The sequence below is a fragment of the Gigantopelta aegis genome, chromosome 11, assembly GCF_016097555.1.
Source record: "Gigantopelta aegis isolate Gae_Host chromosome 11, Gae_host_genome, whole genome shotgun sequence".
In the NCBI taxonomy this organism is placed as follows: domain Eukaryota; kingdom Metazoa; phylum Mollusca; class Gastropoda; order Neomphalida; family Peltospiridae; genus Gigantopelta; species Gigantopelta aegis.
In genome coordinates this window covers 29077474-29100323 of record NC_054709.1, presented here as the reverse complement: position 1 = coordinate 29100323, position 22850 = coordinate 29077474, and the positions used below count along the sequence as shown (strand labels likewise).

Sequence of the window (22850 nt, the reverse complement as noted above, 5' to 3'; positions counted from 1 at the left end):
GTTATTCGGGAGCATACAAATTCTAAAAATATCGATCGAGACTATGTATGCAATAGGCGAACATGTTGGTCTATTTCAACATTGAAAAAAAAACAGTGGGAAAAGTGCAGTAATAAACTCTGGATTGTATACTAGTATAAGCAGATTTTATGGCTATACCATCACGGTTTGTTTTGGGTTTTTTACGTCTTGAAACTTGATGCGCGGTCGGATTGTGATCGATTCCCGTCGGTGGAGCCATTGGGCTATTTCTCGTTCCGGCCAGTGCACAACGACTGGTATAATAAAAGGCCGTGGTATGTGCTATCTTGTCTGTGCATATAAAAGATCCCTTGCTGCTAATGAAACAAACAATAACCGATGATTAATATATCAATGTGCTCTAGTGGTGTCATTAAACAAAAACAAACTTTAACTTTAAATATGAGCATGGGATTAAACGGGATATAATTAAGAGGAAACAGCTGTGACTGTTGAAAGAAAGAAAGAAAGAAATGTTTTATTTAACGACGCACTCAACACATTTTATTTACGGTTATATGGCGTCAGACATATGGTTAAGGACCACACAGATTTTGAGAGGAAACCCGCTGTCGCCACTATATGGGCTCCTCTTGCGATTAGCAGCAAGGGATCTTTTATTTGCGCTTCCCACAGGCAGGATAGCACAAATCATGGCCTTTCTTGAACCAGTTATGGATCACTGGTCGGTGCAAGCGGTTTACACCTACCCATTGAGCCTTGCGGAGCACTCACTCAGGGTTTGGAGTCGGTATCTGGATTAAAAATCCCATGCCTCGACTGGGATCCGAACCCAGTACCTACCAGCCTGTAGACCGATGGCCTACCACGACGCCACCGAGGCCGGTTTTGTGACTGTTGAGGTAGCATACCAATATTTGTCTTGTCGTTTTTTGTTGCCTTGGTTTAATTATATGTAGTTCGTCATTAAAAAAACACACCAAAAAACTGGCCTCGGTGGCGTCGTGGTTAGCAGCAAGGAATCTTTTATATGCACACAATCCCACAGACAGGATAGTACATACCACAGCCTTTGATATACCAGTCGTGGTGCACTGTCTGGAACGAGAAATAGCCCAATGGGTCGTCCGACGGGGATCGATCCCAGACCAACCGCTCCTCGGGCGAGCGCTTTACCACTGAGCTACGTTCCGCCCTAGTTTATAATGACGTAACAGTGGTTATTATTATTGTATTCAGACGCCATTAACAAAGTCATTTTACTCCACGCTTTATAGCATTAAAAAGACATGAATGAAATTTGACGTCCATTGAAACTTGAAACACTTAAGTAGGATGTTGCATCTCCACTCATGAATAAACGCAAGTGATATTATATTTTTAAAAAGATAAAGTTCGTTTTGCTTGACGACACCATTAGTGTACATTGATTTCTTAATCAGTGGTTATCGGATGTCAAACAGAATTTCGTAATTCTGACACAAAATGATCCAAATTTCGCCCGAGCAGTAATTTTGGTTTTTCAGTTAACGTTTTATTCAGGCGTTCTTTACACTACTTTAGTTTTATTCCATATTGTCCATAGCCTGCCATAAACATCCCCCCTCTGCCCCCCCCCCCCCCCCCCCAATCTAGTTTTGTCTACAAATTCTGCCTATTCTGGATGGCAGGCGGGCGACGGACGGGCAAACGTACGGACGGACGGATGGATACTGGATGGATGGAATAGATGGATGGGTGGGTGGATGGGTGGATGGATAGATGGATGGACGGATGGATGGATGGACGGATGGATTGATGGATGGACGGGTGGATATAATTATATAGATGGATGGATGGATCGATGGACAGAGGGACGGACATATTGTCGGACGGATGGATCGATGGACTGACGGACGGGTGGATAAAAGTATATATATATATATATATATATATATATATAGAGAGAGAGAGAGAGAGAGAGAGAGAGAGAGAGAGAGAGAGAGAGAGAGAGAGAGAGAGAGAGAGAGAGAGAGAGAGAGAGAGAGAGAGAGAGAGAGAGAGAGAGAGAGAGATGGATCGATTGGTGGACGGACAAATAGATGGATGATGGGTGGATTAATGGACGAATGCGTATTTGTGGACGATCGAACGGATATATACCGATCCACATTTAGAAAGCCGCTGTATCTTCCAGACATCAAATATGTACCATGTACGTGTGTATGTGTGTATATATTATGTTAATTAGGCCGCAATACTGGCGGATATTGCACGTACGCAAAGTGATAAATGGATATATATCATTTACGTACACTCGCCAATAGAACTGCAAACGTTGGTATCTCGTTGAAATTGCGCCGTCTGCTAATCGATATAGTCATTTATCAAACTCAAAAACAACGCTTATCGCTGGCCGCAGATTACCGGATTTAGCAGACGCACGGCACATGATAAATATGTTCTTCATATTAAACTAAACGAAATTTATTGACAAACGGAGTGCGTCGGCTGATTAGCGTTCACCTCGTCATAAATTAGTGTCTAGCAAATTAGGCTCACTGTCTGTGTTTTATAAAGCGGTGCATGCATGGCGAATTTTGTGTAATATGCATTTCCCCATGGTCAGGATTCTGCGAACGGTCGCATCTTACAGTTAGGATTCTGCGATCAATCGTACCTCCGGCGATCGCTCTAGATCTACCACTACGCTATTTCACGCCGTGGTTGTAATTTTCTTTTCACAAATGAGTGTCTACAGTAGTGTACTTTGTAGACCAATATCTATCTATCTATCTATCTATCTCTCTCTCTCTCTCTCTCTCTCTCTCTCTCTCTCTCTCTCTCTCTCTCTCTCTCTCTCTCTCTCTCTCTCTCTCTCTCTCTCTCTCTATATATATATATATATATATATATATATATACATTGTAAATTAGTGTCTACAGTAGTGTACTTTGTAGACCAATATATATTTATCTCTATGCCTGTCTTTCTTTCTTTCTTTCTTTCTTTCTTTCTATCTATCTATCTATCTATCTATCTATCTATCTAATACCTATCTATCTATCTATCTCTATACCTATATATATCTATCATATGTATATATATACATGTATATATATATATATATATATATATATATATATATAATATATATATATATATATATATATATATATATATATATAGATATAGATAGATAGATAGATAGATAGATAGATAGATAGATAGATATAGATATCTATGTATGTATGTATGTATGTATGTATGTATGTATGTATGAATGTGTGTGTTTGTGTGTGTGTATGTATGTATGTTACGTATGTATGTCTGTCTGTGTGTGTATGTGCGTGCGTGCGCGTGTGTGTGTGTGTGTGTGTGTGTGTTTATGACTATGGGATGTTTATGTATGAAAAGACGTTACCGGTCAATAAAAAACAATAATGTCCATGCGTTCGCACATCCACGTTCTCATAATGAATAAATTGCCAACTCGCCATGTAAAATTCGTTTTTCGGTATTGCACTGTTTCTCTCGTCTTGGGAATAAACTAATTTCCAACCAGTCTCGATTGCTCCAAGACTTGCAGAATCCGGTCTGGAAACGTCCTATCGGAAACACCGCAATACTCACACCTGGGTGTTGAATCTCATTAGCAAGGGGCGGTGGGGATGGGAGTGGGGAGGGGGGAAGGGGCGGAATCTAGCTCATTCAGTAGATCACTAACATTAGCTGCTTAGATCAGAGGATCGAATCTCCTCGGATCCGCTTTCTGGTTGTTTTCTGAGTTGTTGGAGGGGTGGGGGGGGGGGGTGTTCTTTTTTTATCTTTCCTAACCAGTGACCCACATACTGGTATATCAAAAGACGTAGTATGTGCTGCCCTGTCTGTGGGAACGTGCATACCAAAAAAATTCCTAGCATCTAAAAGTTTGTTTTGTTTAACGACACCACTGGAGCACATTGATTAATTAATCATCGGCTATTGGATGTCAAACATTTGATAATTCTGACTCGTAGTCATCAGAGGAAACCCGCTACATTTTTTTTTAATGCGGCAAGGGATCTTTTATATGCACTTTTCCACAGACAGGAAAACACATACCACGGCCTTTGTTCAGTTGTGGAGAAAAACCCCAATCAGCTGAATGGATCCACCGAGGTGGTTCTATCCTGCGACGCAAGCACCTCAAGCGAGCACTCAACCGACTGAGCTAAATCCCGCCCCTTCCTTGCAGCTACGGTAGAGGGTAACGTAACGTGTAGAGGGTTTTCTCTGCTAATGGAAAGATATAGGGTTTCCTCTGCTAATGGAAAGATATAGGGTTTCCTCTGCTAATGGAAAGATATAGGGTTTCCTCTGCTAATGGAAAGATATAGGGTTTCCTCTGCTAATGGAAACATACAGGGTTTTCTCTGCTAATGGAAAGATATAGGGTTTCCTCTGCTAATGGAAAGATATAGGGTTTCCTCTGCTAATGGAAACATACAGGGTTTCCTCTGCTAATGGAAAGATATAGGGTTTCCTCTGCTAATGGAAACATATAGGGTTTCCTCTGCTAATGGAAACATACAGGGTTTCCTCTGCTAATGGAAAGATAGGGGGTTTCCTCTGCTAATGAAAATATATAGGGTTTCCTCTGCTAATGGAAACATACAGGGTTTCCTCTGCTAATGGAAAGATAGGGGTTTCCTTTGCTAATGGAAAGATAGGGGATTTCCTCTGCTAATGGAAAGATAGGGGGTTTTCTCTGCTAATGGAAAGATAGGGGGTTTCCTCTGCTAATGGAAAAATAGGGGTTTCCTCTGCTAATGGAAAGATAGAAGATAAAGTGTAGAGGGTTTCCTTTGCAAAGCACGTCAGAATTATCAAATGTTTGACATCCATTAGCTGATGATTAATAAATATATATTCTCTAGTGATGTCGTCAAATGTACTGGTTTAAGAAATAGACTGGTTATGGTACCTGCAGACTTGTATTTCTTATATAACGTAGCACAATTGCTACGCAGTCTTCTTTTCCACTTTTACGACACGTATTCTCAGACAGATAGACGGACAGACAGAGAGAGAAGCAGACAAATTAGGCAGATAGGTAGTAAAAGACAAACAAAAATAAAGATCGACGGATAGATAGATAAACCGACAACCGACAACTGACAAAGTCAAATAGGCATACTAGGTGATAGGTAGGTCTGTTATAAGCAGACAGACAGAAAGACAGACATAGAAAGACAAACAGATAGACTGATAGACGAACTTTAAAAGAAATATACATATACACTGATAGACACTGATAGACAAACAGACGTAGAGACAGAAACAGAGAACATGTTAAAGAAATAGATTTATAGACATACAGAGAAATAGACACAGAAACAGACAAACAGTTAACGAAATAGACATATAGACTGATAGACAGACAGAAATAATCACAGAAACAGACAAACTTTGAAAGAAATGGATATATACACTGATAGATAGACAATGGAGTCAGAAACAGAGAAACTGTTAAAGAAATATATATATAGAGAGAGAGAGAGATACTGACAGACTGACAGACAGAAGTAGAGACAGAAACAGAGAAACTGTTAAAGAAATATATATATAGAGAGAGAGAGAGACTGACAGACAGACGGACAGAAGTAGAGACAGAAACAGAGAAACTGTTAAATAATACACATACAGACTGATAGACCGTAGTAGAGATAGAAAGAGAGAACAAATTAAAGAAATAGACTGATAGACAGATGTACAGATAGAAGTAGAGACAGAAACAGACAAATTGTTAAATAATAGACAAATAGACTGATAGACAGACGGAAGTAAACAGAAACAAACTGTTAAATAATAGACAGATAGACTGATAGACAGAAAGAAGTAAACAGAAACAAACTGTTAAATAATGGACAAATGGACTGACAGAAGTAAAGAGAAACAGACAAATTGCTAAAACAAATAGACAGATAGATACTCTGACAGAACTAGAGACAGAAACAGGAAAAAAAGAAACAGAGAGACAGACACAGACAGACAGACAGAGAGACAGACAGACAGACAGACAGAGGGATACAGAAACAAATGCACACACATTTCTATATTAATTACCACCACGGTAGTGTTGAACTACTTGACATTTCCGATAATTAACGTAATTAACAATCTGCTCAAGAAAACACAAAAGTGCTAAACTTAGGGGAGCTGTCACTTCCAGTTAAGATGTTACATGTTGTGTGTGTTGTTCACACATCCATCGACATTGTACAGTACTGTAGTGCAGTGGCGGATATAAGGGGTGGGGGGACAGGGGCCGCCCCCCACATTTGGCATACCAGTCGTCTGTATAGAGATGGACTTATACGCGGAGATATTTGGTACAAACTTCTTTTTAATCTCACTGTTTCCATTCCTTTTTCTACCTCAACAGTCACAGAACCGGCCTCGGTGGCGTCGTGGTAGGCCATCGGTCTACAGGCTGGTAGGTACTGGGTTCGGATCCCAGTCGAGGCATGGGATTTTTAATCCAGATACCGACTCCAAACCCTGAGTGAGTGCTCCGCAAGGTTCAATGGGTAGGTGTAAACCACTTGCACCGACCAGTGATCCATAACTGGTTCAACAAAGGCCATGGTTTGTGCTATCCTGCCTGTGGGAAGCGCAAATAAAAGATCCCTTGCTGCTAATTGGAAATAGTAGCCCATGTAGTGGCGACAGCGGGCTTCCTCTCAAAATCTGTGTGGTCCTTAACCATATGTCTGACGCCATATAACCGTAAATAAAATGTGTTGAGGGCGTCGTTAAATAAAACATTTCTTTCTTCTTCTGTTTTCCTATCTTTCACATTTTTGGTGTCCACCTCTACACCCCAGTATTTGTCTCTCTAACTGCAATAGGTGCTTTTCTCTTGTGGCCATCTGTGCCACACATGGGGCGGGACGTAGCCCAGTGGTACAACGTTCGTTCGATGCGCGGTCGATCTAGGATCGATCCCCGTCGGTGGACCCATTGGGCTATTTCTCGTTTCAGCCAGTGCTCCACAACTGGTGTAACAACAAAGGCCGTGATATGTACTATCCTGCCTGTAGGATGGTGCATATACAAGATCCCTTGCTGCTAATCGAAAAGAGTAGCCCATGAAGTGGCGACAGCGGGTTTCCTCTCTCTCAATATCTGTGTGGTCTATAACCATATGTTTGACGCCATATAGCTGTAAATAAAATGTGTTGAGTGCGTCGTTAAATAAAATATTTTCTTTCTTCCTCTTCCTATCTTTCACATTTTGGTATCCACCTCCACATCCCAGTATTTGTCTCTCTAACTGCAATAGGTGCTTTTCTTTTGTGGCCATCTGTGCCACACATCTTCCATTTTCCATCATCTTTTTGCTATTGGGTTATAGTTAGATCAGGTAGGAGAGTGTTCTTCTAGTTCATAAGTTACTCCAATAGTTCAGTACTCGGTCACCATAGAACCCGTCTAGCCAGTGTCCTACGACTGGTGTGTGCTGTCCTGTCTGTGGGATGGTAGATATAAAAGATCTCTTGCTACTAATGGAAAAATGTAGCGAGTTTTCCTCTCCAAGACTATCAGTCAAAATCACCAAATGTTTGACATCCTATAGCCGATGATTAGTAAATCAGTATGCTCTAGTGATGTCGTTAAACAAAACAAACTTTAACTTTCCATAGAGCTTGGGGAGTTTTGTCCATAAGCTACTCCAGTAATTCAGAGAGAGAGAGAGAGAGAGAGAGAGAGAGAGAGAGAGAGAGAGAGAGAGAGAGAGAGAGAGAGAGAGAGAGAGAGAGAGAGAGAGGGGGGGAGGGGGGGACAAAGACAGACAGAAAGAGGAAGGCAAACAGACAGACACACAGACAGACACACAGACGGAAAGAGGCATATAGAGAGCGACATTAACAGAAGGAAAAAAGATATTCGCTTTCGCCACACAGGATTCTCATACCATATACATGTAACAGAAAGGAGTCGTTTTAATGCACGTTGCCATAGCCATGACATGACAACACATGCCTCTGCCTTTGTTATATCAGCTGGCCCCTACCAGATGCACTAGGGGGCGGTGGATCCTACTAATTATTAATCCTCAAACACCATGCTTTCACACTGAGCTACATGCCGCCATAGAACGGTGATGGACGTGAGAAAATAATGCATTAAATGGGTATCAGGAACTTAATTGACATCTATAGGTCGTCTAAAGGTTAGCAGTTATGTGTTTTCTTGTGTCGATTGTTAATTACCTGAATTAGCAGATATGTCAGAACAATTAAATGTGTTCCGCTGGAGAGTTCAACGTGTTTAAGGTATCTCGACGCCACGTGGTCATTGCAACAACCCCTTCTTGTAGTGTCTGTGGTTTATCATCATTTCATTTCATTTTGAACTTATTTTCGTGCTTATATCCAATTAAGGTTCAATCACGATGTCCTTGACACACACACCTCAGCTGTCTGGGTTGTCTGTCCAGGATAGTGAGTTAGTTGTTAGTTGTTAGTGGCTAGTGAGAGAGAAGAGGGTGTAGTGGTCTTACACCTACCCATTGAGTCGTTAAGAACTCGCTCTGGGTTGGAGCCGGTACCAGACTGTGAATCCTGTACCTACCAGCCTGTAGTCCGAGGTTAAGGTCGCGGGCTGTCAAATGCTATAATATATGCGAGTCGGTACAGTAGCTTCGAATCCTGCCAAGGGACACTTTGTGTTTTTAAAAAGTGCATCTAATTAAGGTTCAAGAACGCTGTTCTGGGCCCACATCAGCTGTCTGGGCTGTCGGTTAGATAATTTAAAAACGTTTGTGGTCAGCATAATTATGTTGATTTCTTGTAAATGTTACTATGCACTGTACTTTCTAAAAGCATTCTTTAAAGAAAGCATGCGTGTAGACTATATTCCGATATAGAAATTTTACTTAAATGGATGCAAACAAGAGTGGAATGTTATAACACCCATCAGCAGTATCATTCGTAAGCTTGACGTCTTTGCTTTGCCACTATTCCACTGAGGTCGGTCTTAGTACATCAAAGGTCGTGGTATGTGCTGTACTGTCTGTGGGAAAGTATATAAAAGATCCCTTTGTTATGTGGGAAAATGTTGCGGGTTTCCGCTCTAAGAGGGGCAGGACGTAGCCCCATGGTAAAACGCTCGCTTGATGCGCGGCGGGTTTGGGATCGATCCCCGTCGCTGGGCCTATTGGGCTATTTCTCGTTCCAGACAGTGCACTACGACTGGTATATCAAAGGTCGTGGTATGTGTCATCCTGTCTGTGGAATGGTGCATATAAAAGATCCCTTGCTTATTAATGGAAAAATGTAGCGGGTTTCCTCACTGAGACTATATGTCAAAATGACCAAATGTTTCACATCCAATAGCCTATGATTAATCGACAAATAAAAACAAATGTTAACAGCACAATGACTATGATACTCGCACGCATGCATGCACACACGAGCAAAATGCACACGACGCACACAACAATACATACAAAGCAAAGCAAGAAAGAAAGAAATGTTTTATTTAACGACGCATTCAACACATTTTAGTTACGGTTATATGGCGTCAGACATATGGTTAAGGACCACACAGATATTGAGAGTGGAAACTCGCTTCATGAGCTACTCTTTTCGATTAGCAGCAAGGGATCTTTTATATGCACCATCCCACAGACAGGGTAGTACATACCACGGCCTTTGATATACCAGTCGTGGTGCACTGGCTGGAGCGAGAAATAGCCCAATGGGCCCACCGACGGGGATCGAGCCCAGACCAACCGCGCATCGAGCGAGCGCTTTACCACTGGGCTACGTCGCGCCCCTTACATACAAAGCATGCGTGATATACAAGCGCACATTAAACTGACCCAATATTTGTACTAAAATATATTTCGGGTTTTTATTTCGAAGATAGATTATTTACAAAATACCAATATCACTACTGGTTCTGCGTGTACAGTTTTAATATCTGTAAACATTATACATACACGCCAATCCAATCCTTTTAATAGAGCTCTTAAGACGGGAATAACGCGTCTTGCTTAAAAACTGCCACGCTCTATTTTTATTACTGTTAATCAACTTCCGTATAACAAATTGAATAAGATATTATTGCGCGGTCGTTAACAGTCCGGTACGCGTTATGTTCTGGGAACCGATTTCACCGCTTGCGATCGTTTGGTGCCCTTTCGAAGACGCGTTGCTTTCTCGAAGAGAATGAGTTCAAGAGTTCGACATCAGCGCTTCAGTTTGATGTGTGTTCCGTTTTGCTAGCACGGTATTCATTCGTTTTCCTTAATGCAATTTATGCATCGCAACCAGAGCACCCATCGTGCGTCTAGACGTACGTATAGAATTATACGTCATAAATATACTACTCTTTTTTTTTTTTTCCTATCTCTCTTTCGACAGTTATTTATTGGCAAGCTAGCGAACAGCATTATCGCATATATAACCAACAACAAAAAAAAGTTTTATATTCTGTGGCCTGCAATATCGTATATAATTTTTTTTTTTTTTGAAGTTTCATTTCGGAAAATGTTCCCATTCTGTGCGTTTTGTTTGCAAAGATGGCGGCCTGGGTCTTTATTAAGACCTATCTCCATTTAAATGGATTTGCGCGTCACATTTTTGAAAGTTGTAACTAACTGTTGCCCCGCGTCGAATGATTGATCACGGCTTCTAAGACCTCTAATTAATGATTCTGATTTCTCCCCAAGAAACCTAATTTGGTAATGTTAGCCTAGACTGTGTTGTTCACCGAGCGGCTATTGTGCACCAATTCGAGAAAGCCGTTTAGAAGATAGTACCACCATGCTACACGTGGCTGATTACGACTGGTCAGCTTTGAAAAGGGCTTTCTCATCAGCAGCTAACGATAATCTAAACTTCAAACTCGTTTCCATCGATTGAGGGTTACAAAATTAACACATATATAGTATTTATTGCTTCTCCCAACGACATTTGTTGGAGAAATTGATGGTATCAGCGCCTCACAGTACCCCGTGGCGCGTTCCAATCCCCATTTTATCGTCTAATTCCGGGCTAAGCAGAACGCTTACTCCGAGGCTCCTCAAAGATAGAGGCCAGAGTTGACACAAGTTTAAATTAGTCAAACATTCGAATAAAAAAAAAAGAGTAACCGCTGATAAAAAGTCCAATCATCTCGCAAATTGCGTGTTCGTCTATTTTGGTGAAATGAGCAGGAAAAAAAGTTAAGCAAATAAGGATTGACTTTTTGGGGGCTTTTCTGTATGTTTAAAGAGGAGGGTGTTTTTGTGTCTAGTGGGCAAATATTAATCATGGTAAAATGGATTTTTTTTTTTTTTAAATACAGTATTTTATTGTGAGTATGAATCACACACACACACACACACACACACACACACACACACACACACACACACACACACACACACACACACACAAACAAACACACGCATGCACGCACGCACACACACACACACACTAAAAAAACGTCCACCTCTATCCAGTCGGAAAGATAAAAACAGTTATCGCATTCTAAGTCGTATCTTTGGACAAAGTCGAAGAGACGTTTTGACAAGGCATTGACTCCCCCAATGAGACTCTCTCAGTCTCTATATATTCGTGTTGGGAATCGATTTGAATTTCATCATCGATCATCGGTTATAATCGGTTTGCACCAACCGATTAACTTTCGATTACACAATCGGTTAGAATTACATGAACATAAGAAGGCTTTGAATTATAAGGGTCTTGTACCTGTTGCCGTGTTCACCGGGATCTGGACCCTACAAATGGTACATTTTACCTTCAATTGAGCGAGGCGTAGCCCAGTGGTAAAGCGCTCGCTTAATGCGCGGTCGGTTTGGGATCGATCCCCGTCAGTGGGCCCATTGCGCTATTTCTCGTTCCAGCCAGTGCACCACGACTGGTACATCAAAGGCCGTGGTATGTGCTATCCTGTCTTTGGGATGGTGCATATAAAAGATTTCTTGCTGCTAATCGAAAAGATTATTGATGTAGACATGAAAATAAACACTTAACCGCAACATATTTAAATCAATTCTAGCATGTAAATTGGGGGTACAATAACAGTTAACATTTCCCCACGCAATCGATTATTGATTTTTATAATCGATAATCAAATCGGTAGAGCCAATCCGATCAATGTTCGATTATAATCGATGTTTGGAACATCACTGCTACGTATTGATATTTAATGAACACATTCCTTTTCGCGTGTTAGTGATACATCCAATAATGTGTCAGTTATCGCATTGCAAGTCGTATCTTTGCACAAAGTCGAAGATACGTTTTGACAAGGCATTGACTCCTCCAATGAGACGGGGCGGGACATAGCTCAGTGGTACAGCGCTCGCTTGATGTGCTGTCAGTATAGGATTGATTGATTCCCGTCGGTGGACCCATTGGGCTATTTCTCGTTCCAGCCAATGCTCCACAACTGGTGTAACAAAGGCCGTGTCTGTGGGATGGTGCATATAAAAGATCCCTTGCTGCTAATCGAAAAGTGTAGCCCATGAAGAGGCGATAGCGGGTTTCCTCTCAATATCTGTGTGGTCCTTAACCATATATCCGATGCCATATAACCGTAAATAAAATGTGTTGAGTCCGTCGTTAAATAAAACATTTCCTTCCTTCCTCCATTGAGATTCTCTTAGTCTCTACGTAGTATGTGTTGATATATTTAATAAACACATTCCTTTCCGCGTGTTTGTGATACATCCAATAAAATGTCAGTAGGCGAAGATAGGTACGTATTAATCACAGCATTTATTAATATTAAAAGCAGATGTTTATTAGATAATGAGGAATAATATATTACCACCATCTAATAAAGTGAATCATGTAGTACTGAGAACTGAGCGGGCGGGAGACGTAACCCAGTGGTAAAGCGTTCGCTCGATGAGCGGTCGGTCTGGGATCGATCCCCGTCGGTGGGCCCGTTGGGCTATTTCTCGTTCCAGCCAGTGCACCACAACCGGCATATCAAAGACCGTGTTATGTACTACCCAGTCTGTGGGATGGTGCATATAAAATATCACTTGTTGCTAATCGAAAAGAGTAGTCTATAAAGTAGCGACAGCGGGTTTCCTCTCTCAATATCTGTGTGGTCCTTAACCATATGTCTGATGCCATATAACCATAAATAAAATGTGTTGAGTGCGTTGTTAAATAAAACATTTCCTTCCTTCCTCCAATGAGACTCTCTCAGTCTGTACGTAGTACGTTTTGATATACATATATTTAATTAATACATTACTCTCCGCGTGTTAGTGATACATCCAATAATAAGTCAGTAGGCGAAGAGTACGTATTAATCACAGCATTTATTAATAATAAAAGCAGATGTTTATTAGATAATGAGGAATAATATATTACCACCATCTAATAAAGTGAATCATGTAGTACTGAGAACTGAGGGGGCGGGAGACGTAGCCCAGTGGTAAAGCGTTCGCTCGATGAGCGGTCGGTCTGGGATCGATCCCCGTCGGTGGGCCCATTGGGCTATTTCTCGTTCCAGCCAGTGCACCACAACTGGCATTTCAAAGGCCGTGCTATGTACTACCTTGTCTGTGGGATGGTGCATATAAAATATTACTTGCTGCTAATCGAAAAGAGTAGCCCATGAAGTGGCGACAGCGGGTTTCCTCTCTCAATATTTGTGTGGTCCCGTAAATAAAATGTGTTGAGTGCGTCGTTAAATAAAACATTCCCTTCTTCTTCTTCCATCTAATAAAGTGAATCACGTAGTACTAATAACTGAATAAATTATGCAAATTCTTATACATAATACAAATAAGGTCATAATTAAAGGTCTACTTTAAAAAAAAAAAAGTTTGAGAAATGGACTTGCTGGACTGGTGTTTACGCTTCATGTTAAACCGAATGACCACTGCGGGAACCAGTCAAATTAGTTTTCAGAGGCGGATCTAGGGGGTGCATCGGCCCGCCCCCCCGCCCCCCCCCCAAAAGTTATAATTTTTTACGCCCCCCCCCCTCCCCCTCCAAACCCCCAAGTTCCTTTGGCATTCCACCTCATGTAATTGCCCCTAATGGATTTTCTGGATCCGCCACTCGTTTGCAGACGTTTAGCGAAAAACGGCTGTCTGAACGTAGGCCAGTTAAGGCCCCTGTTACCATGTCAGCCTGTTACCAGCCGCTGAACAGCCAATCGGAGAGGAGTCTCGTTAAACAAAGATTTCTTCATTAATTTGCACAATTCCGGACGTAGTGAAAATGCCCCTACTTCGTTATCGTCAAACGTCTTTCCAATGCACATGCAGAGAGAGGAGAGAGAGAGAGATGGGTGATCAATTAACGTGTTTACTTGTCCGTTTCACACTTCCAGTTGGAATGCAATGGGACCATTTGTATCGAGTTTGACATGCGCACTGGGGGCATCGGATTCCGCGAATATCTACGAGACGTTTTAGCGCCCAAAACGATGTGTCAGTGGATTGTAGTTGGGTGCTCTTTCAGTTTTCAAAATAGACACTATCCAGGCCCGTACGAACAATGTGTGTGTGTGTGTGTGTGTGTGTGTGTGTGTGTGTGTGTGTGCGCGCGCATTTTGGGAGGGGGAGGGGGGGTCACACGCTGTTCTGTTCTCAAGCAATTTATATATATGAAAAACTAATTAATTTTACTGATTGTATTATTTCCTCACATATTATATTACTTCGGTAATATTATCTGATAGTGTTTCTTCTTTTATAGCTTTTATTTTGGTGTTTGGTTAGGTGGGTGTTGTTGTCGGGTGAGTTTGTTTTGGGTTGGGGGTTTTTTTAGTTTTAGGGGTTTTTTCGTGGGGGAGGATTTCTCTTTTCTTTCTTTTTTTTTCTTTTTTTTTTCTTTCATTTCTTATGTTGTTGTTTTGTTTTTGTTTGCTGTAAGTGTGTGAGAGAGAGAGAGAGAGAGAGAGAGAGAGAGAGAGAGAGAGAGAGAGAGAGAGAGAGAGAGAGAGAGACAGACAGACAGACAGACAGACAGACATAGAGAGTGGAAGGGAAGAGAGACATAGACATGGGTTTTTTGTTGTTATTGTTAGATTTTTTTAAGGGTTTTTGTTGTTGTTGTTTGTTTTTAACCTTTTCTTCCTCCTCATTCCTCATTCCTCATTCTTCTTCTTCTTCTTCTTCTTCTACATGTAAAAGCACAGGTTAGCTATACTGTCGTTTATGATATTGATATCAAAGATCACCTTTCCTCGACTAGTCTCATTTTATATCACGTGACAGGATATCACTTTGCGTTATTTTGGTTGTTGGCTGATAGAACTTAGAATATCAGGATACACTATTGGTGTCTTGTTTTAAGTGCTGTTTGGGGGAGGGGTTCGTGGTGAGTTGTGTGGTTTTGTGGAGGTGTTCTGTTTCTGGTGAGCATTCTTGTAGATGGTGTTTCGGTGTGTTGGTTTTGTTGTTGTGTTTTGTGGGGTTGAGACTTTTTTTTCTTCTTTTTTTTTTTTTTTTTGGGGGGGGGGGGTCTTTTTTTTCTTTTTTTTTTTCTTTCTTTTTAAAAATATTTTTCTTCTTTTTTAGTCTTTTTTCCACCTCCTTTTTTTTTTTTTTTCCCGCTTCCCCCCCCCCCCCACGCCATATAACCGCAAATAAAATGTGTTGAGTGCATCGTTAAATAAAACATTTCCTTCCTTCCTTCTCTTTTAGGGGTGGGTGGGGTGTGGTGGCGTGGGAGGTGCATATATCGTGTAAGTAGAAAGCATACATGATGACCTTCTAGAGCCTTTATTCATGTTCTACCGGCCTCGGTGGCGTCGTGGTTAGGCCATCGGTCTACAGGCTGGTAGGTACTGGGTTCGGATCCCAGTCGAGGCATGGGATTTTTAATCCAGATACCGACTCCAAACCCTGAGTGAGTGCTCCGCAAGGCTCAATAGGTAGGTGTAAACCACTTGCACCGACCAGTGATTCATAACTGGTTCAACAAAGGCCATGGTTTGTGCTATCCTGCCTGTGGGAAGCGCAAATAAAAGATCCCTTGCTGCTAATCGGAAAGAGTAGCCCATGTAGTGGCGACAGCGGGTTTCCTCTTAAAATCTGTGTGGTCCTTAACCATGTCTGACGCCATATAACCGTAAATAAAATGTGTTGAGTGCGTCGTTAAATAAAACAATTTTTTTTATTCATGTTCTGTTTTTTATCTTTACAGATGAGGTGACACCCGCGTCTTTAACCGTTCCCGTACAGTGTCGCCTTGGCAACCGATGAGATGTCTGGAATCGATATCAACATCAGCACCGACCCTGGCGGCATGGCGTTCCTCACGAGCCCGCCGGACGAGATCTCGCTGGGGTGGATTCCCAACTCGACCTTCGCTCCGGACAGCAACACCAGCACGGGATGCGTGTGGAACTTCACCTCCAACAGCACGATGTGTATGAACTCCACGGTGGAGACGGACCCGGGGGGATCGTCCTCGGACGTTCTACCCATGTGGCTGAACATCGCTCTGGCCATACTGGCCGGGTCCATAAGTATCGTGACCATTTTAGGCAACCTGACCGTGGTTCTCGCGTTCGGCATCGAGCGCAGCATTCGGCAGCCAACGAATTACTTCCTGGCGTCGCTGGCGGTTTCCGATCTGCTCATCGGAACGTTCTCGATGCCTCTCTTCACTCAGTACATTCTGCTGAACTACTGGGCGCTCGGGCCCTGGCTCTGTGACCTCTGGCTGTCCCTGGACTGGACCGTGTGTCTGACGTCACAGTACACGGTGTTCCTCATAACGACGGACCGCTTCCTGTCCGTGAAGATTCCCGCCAAATACAGGAACTGGCGGACGGAGAGGAAAGTGTGGATCATGATCGCGATGACGTGGATTTTACCCACTCTCATTTTCTTCATCTCCATCGTCGGCTGGCAATTCTTCGTTCCGGAAGGACGGACGGTGGCGGAGAACGTGTGCGAGGTTCAGTTCATGAACGACCCGCTCTTCACCTTCATGCTGACCATCGGTTACTACTGGATTACGTTAGTGGTGATGTGTATTCTATACGGACTTATTTACAGCGTCGCGCTTAACCTTCAGCGCAAGTCGGACGCGAAACACAAGAGATTGCAGACGACGATGGAGCTGGCCGCAGAAAGCGCGGCAAGGAACAACTTGTCGAACAGCAGCGACAGTCCCTTACCTTCGAAGAAACGTAAGAAATCGAAAAAGACTAAAGACAACAACGTGATGCCCGTTCCGAAAGGGGTGACCACCACCAGCTTTAGTAAGAAAAACAGTTCCGAGAAGGACGAGGACAGGTCGAGTAGTCCAGCTTTCGCGTCTGACGACGATAACAGTAGCAGTCAGGGCGCATGCGGGACTAGCAAACCTTCTTCCTGTTCCGCCACCGCCAATCTCGTCAAAGCAGTTGACCGGACTGGGTTCATAAACAACGCGCTGTTGCCCGATTCGGGCAAATTCGTCCGGAAAGTGGACTCGGCTCAGAACGGCGGGTCTCGTGACCACAATCTTCTCTCTCCGGCTGGGTTCGACAAGAATCCGATACGGTGCGACTTCATCTCCGAGTTCGAGACGAGCTGCATGGTCACGGAGCAGACCGACCTCGAGAATATATTCTCGCCTCCTCCAGTGGAGATTTCCAAGTCCGAGAAACCGTCTGTGCCTCTGCTACAGAACGACATACTGAAAGGAATTCGCTTCATTGACGATCAGAGTTTCAACTCTTTGCCGTCTGACAATGTAAAGCTGCTGTCAGACTCCCAACCTTCCGAGCCAGAGCAGAAAGAGGAGGATGACGATAAACAATCCCCAGTGTGGAGGAGACGCGAGTCCTTCCCCACCCCTAAAGTCACAATCGACGAGGCCAAACCCGCTTCCGATGACGCCGGTCAGACCGACCTGACGGTCCCGCTGGCTGTCGGTGAGACGACCACCCTGCAACCTAAGGACCACTGTACTGCTGTCGAATCGCACGGCTTAGAAGGCAACAATCTGTCTCCCGCCGACTACACCGACGATAAAAGCGACGTGCGCCTATCGGCGGCGCAGCGGCGCCGAAACCGAAAGAACGGGAAATTCCAGAATTTCGTGAAATCCGTGAGATCCCGAAATAGCCGGAGACGCAACCGACGGGAGCGGAAGTCCAAGTCGGAGAATCGCGCGCGCAAGGCGCTAAGGACGATAACTCTAATTCTTGGTGCATTCGTGCTCTGCTGGACTCCGTACCACATCATGGTGTTTGTAATAGCTATCGCCGGCTACGACGGCATCAACATTAGGCTGTACAACTTCACGTACTGGCTGTGCTATCTCAACAGTCCCATCAACCCTTTCTGCTACGCGTTCGCCAATGTTCAATTCAAGCGAACGTTTCTTAGAATATTTAAGCTAGACTGGCATAAGACATAACGTATGGTTGCGTAACTTAAAAAAAAAAAAAAAACAGAATCGGTATGCAAGAGGCATGTTCGGGAGTCCCGAGTTCTCAATACACTGGTTTTCATGTCTAATGTTAAACTGAATGCGAGAGGACAGCATTGGGTGAAAACCAGTTGAACTGCTCGCGAGTTCTCTCCTTCTTGAACACGTCAGAGCTTTTTGGCGCTACAATTTTAGGCTCTATAATACTCCTGCTAGTACGGAAATGCACGAATCCTTGCCAAACGATCGGACCTTTTCGGTCGATTCCGTGAATCATATCTTAAAAATATGATTGTCGGCGACGAATTAGTCTTTGGCAGCTGAATTTCGTGTCCAGAACAGCGTAATTGAACCTTACAGGCATACATAAGTCACTGCAATCAATGTTCATAACAGTATATACAAAATAGTTTATTTGGCATTAATTCAGAGTGTCGCTTATTCGACGATTCCATCTGGTTATCGGGGTGTCAGGGCCTGAAAATTCTGTGCCAAAAGCCAGCGACCGATTCCGTTTCAATAGGACCGACTCTTTAATCTAGTCAGTGCTTTTTTTTCTCACAATTTGTTTTCGTTTTACACTAAAATAACCTTAGATGATCTTTTTGGCGTGCTGTGGAAAGTCTGAACCATAGCTATATATGCTTGGCGAAAGATCTGAATTTTAAGCTTGGAAAATTTGAAAGGATTTTGAATTCGAATTGTGGGTGAGAAAAAGCAGTAATAAGAGGTTAAATTGTCGGCCCATGTCTTATGCAGTAGAGTAAATATATAGAAAATGTGTTATTGTCTATCTGTCATACAAGTTTGTTAGTCAAAAACAACTGGAAGAGCAATATTGTGGATTGATCTATGGCACACGCACGCACGCATACACACATACATGCATACACACGCACACATGCACACACACACACAGACACACACACACATACACACACACGTACACACACCCATACACACCCACACAAACACACACACGTACACACACACACACGTACACGCACACGCACGTACACACACGCACGTACACATACACACACACGTACACATACACACACGTACACACACGTACGTACACACACACACACACACACACACACACGTACACACACACACGTACACGTACACACACACACACACACATACATACATACATACATACATACATACATACATACATACATATGGTATGTGGGACGTAGCCCAGTGGTAAAGTGCTCGCTTGATGTGCGGTCGGTCTGGGATCGATATCCATCAGTGAGTTCATTGGGTTATTTCTCGTTTCAGCCAGCGCGTCACGACTGCTATATCAAGGCCGTGGTATGTGCTATCCTGTGCATATAAAATATCCCTTGCTACTAACGGAAACATGTAGAGGGTTTCCTCTCTAAGATGATAAGTAAAAATTACCAAATGTTTGACATCCAATAGTCGATGATTAATTAATCAATGTGTTCTAGTGGTGTCGTTAAACAAAGCAAACATACTTTACATACATACATAGATATATACATGCATACATACATACATGCATACATACATACTTACATACATACATACTTACATACATACATACATACATACATACATACATACATACATACATATTTGATAATAAACACCCAGAGAGAGACATACAGACAGACACACACACATATTGACAGACAGACAGACTATACGATATGACAGACAGGCAGAGACCCGACAGACATTCATTAAACTGTTGAACATTTCAGTGGTTTGACTAAATGGTTTGTTTGGCACATAGACTGTAGCACGTAACTACTTAATACTTATATACTTGTATAATACTTGTATAGATATGTATATATATATATATCGTACACAGCTTCATCTTAAAGATGTGATATGTTTGTATTGTTGGTTTGAAGCGTTCCATGAAAACAAGACTTCCAATTCATTGGGTTAATAAAACAAGAAGAAAGGTATTAACACACAAAACAAAAAACATATCGGTTTCGTTGGACCATCGAAAATATGTTGTCAGCCTTTACATTAACGACCACTATGAATCACAAATCAAAGAGCTGATATTCTCAATTTAATGTGTCTACACAAACACGAGACTTATTATAAACATTATGTCAATAATCACTCGGAAAAGCATGTGTATAGCCTTGAACAGAATTATTTAATCTACTTTTTATTCGATCACATTCCTATACACGTGTTTGTCGTATAAATATGTCGCGAAGTATTACGGAAATGGTCGAGTTCGTCACGATGATCGACGTAGCCGGCCGAAGTATGAATATCATCTTCGGTCAACATCGTCAGTTTCCGTGTGGATGTTCGTCCAGGTCCGTTCGGCATTCTCGCCAAAGATATGCACTACTGGCACAACTCTTTCTGGGGTACTGTTTTGTGCATAATGCCGTTTTAACGTATTGCCTTTCTTAATTTAGCTGTGATTGCGCTTAGACTAACAACAAATGTCGGACCCCGATTCATAGTTGTAAGAGCGCTCAGACTAGCAACTGGACCGTAGTAGAAGTTGTGACAGCAGAAAGTTGGCCAACTCTCTGCTAACAGTTGGCAGTCTGAGCCTAGCGGTTGTTTTTAAACTCCCAAACATGCTCGTTATACCTGATTTGTTAGACTTGTTTTCATTGGACATATCGATATCCGGGATGGTGCGTCTCTGTACTAAATGTCTCCTTGTGTGTGTGTTTTTTTGTTGGGTTATTATTATTATTTTGTTTTCATGAACGGTGTAGAAGTTATTTTGTATCACCAAACTATTTGTTCCGGGACCTATGACTCTGGCTGTGACCGTTGATGTAGATTTATAAATTATTGAACGTGTCTGTGTTGTTAATGTGGCGGCTGAACTTATAGGAAGAACGTAGATTGTGTATTGTGAATAGGAAGAAGAAGAAAAAAATAATGGAGAGAGGACATATTCCCTCGAGCGGTGTTCATATCTAAGGAAATTGAATTTCGCCATGGATATTAGCAGAAGATGAGATGAGTACAAAATCCCATCATACCAAATAGTATGAGATAGTTTTACGACTTCGGATTAAACGAAAGAGGATTTGTTGCAACCATTTTTTTTTTTAAATTATTATTATTATTTTCAATAAAGTTTTTCTCTTTTTTGTTTTTATAAAACGTGTAAAGATTGATGTGGCCTCTCTCTCTCTCTCTCTCTCTCTCTCTCTCTCTCTCTCTCTCTCTCTCTCTCTCTCTCTCTCTCTCTCTCTCTCTCTCTCTCTCTCTCTTCGGTTTCTCTATTCTATTCTATTCTATTCTATTCTATCTTATTTATTTATTTATTTGGTTTTTGGTTTTTGTTTTTATTTATCTATTTATTTTCTTTGTTTATTTTCTTTTCTTTTATTTGTTTTTCCATGTTATTTTTTCATGCTATTTTATTTTATTTATTTATTTTCTTAATTACATGTATTTATTTATACATTTACTTATATTTTATTGTTTGTCTATTATATGCATATAAATTTTAATGTGCCAAAATCATTTTAGAGTCTGTGACTCTTTGTTTTATTTACTTAGTCATTAACGGTGCCGAAATTGGTTTCAGAATACGTTGGGTTTTTTTCTCTCAAAGTTGTATTCCTTCGCATTATCTCTTAAATAAAGGAAAAACTGCTATGTGTGCAATTGCACATTTTAAAAACATGAGGGGCCTTTTCATTTTACTTTCGTTTGGAGTTTTCTTCTCTTTTTTTTCTCTCTCTTTTTTTAAAAATGTTTCCATGGCATTTTTTTTTTTTTTTTTTTTTTTTTTTTTTTTTTTTTTGGGGGGGTGGGGGTAGTTTGTTTGGGGTGTGTAGGGTTTTCTGTTGGGTTTTTTTTTGGGGGGGGGTTGAGTGGAGGTTGGGAGATTGGCGGTGTTTTTATTTGACCTGTTTTGTTTTGTTTTCGTTTTTGATTTGGTTTTGTTTGTTTGGGGGTTGATTTTTGGGGGGGATTGTTTGTTTCGGGGTTGTGTTTTGTTTTGTTTTTGTTTTGGGGGGGTGTTTTGTTGGGTTTTTTGGAAGGGGGTTTGGGAGATTGACGGTATTTTTATTTGACTTGTTTTGTTGTTTTGTTTCGTTTTTGATTTTGTTTTTGTTTGTTTGGGGTTTGATGTTTTATTTGAGGGGGGGGGGGGGGGTTTGTTGTGTGGGGGAGGACTATACTTTTCATATTTCAACCATACCGATTGTTCATGTTGCTGAATTCTGATTCGGTTCTATGTGATATATTTATATAATAATGTTCTCAAACTGAATTGTGAAAGACTGTCGGTGCTAAAGGACGGATCGTAATGTATTGTAAAACACATGGCTGTAGTCACAGATGACTTAACAGGTTGGCAAGGATACTAACCTCGTTTCCATACAATATGCACGAGGTCGCAGATCGACGCAGACCAAAAAAAAAAAATAATAATTATAAAACACAGTCGTGTCGGGGGTGGGGTTGGGGTATACCAGTGTTAAAGCGTTCGCCTGATGC

General features: G+C 41.8%; 1 protein-coding gene across 2 annotated transcripts in view; it reads left to right on the top strand.

Moving 5' to 3' along the window:
• LOC121385555 (muscarinic acetylcholine receptor M3-like) overlaps positions 1–19337 on the top strand; it is a 158986-nt gene extending 139649 nt beyond the window's left edge. For both annotated transcript variants that reach the window (XM_041516270.1, XM_041516271.1), the window contains one exon: positions 16140–19337. In XM_041516270.1, coding sequence (XP_041372204.1) covers positions 16200–18350 — 2151 coding nt within the window. In that variant the 5' untranslated portion in view covers positions 16140–16199 and the 3' untranslated portion in view covers positions 18351–19337. The remainder of the gene's footprint in view (positions 1–16139) is intronic.
• The last annotated feature ends 3513 nt before the right edge of the window (positions 19338–22850 follow it).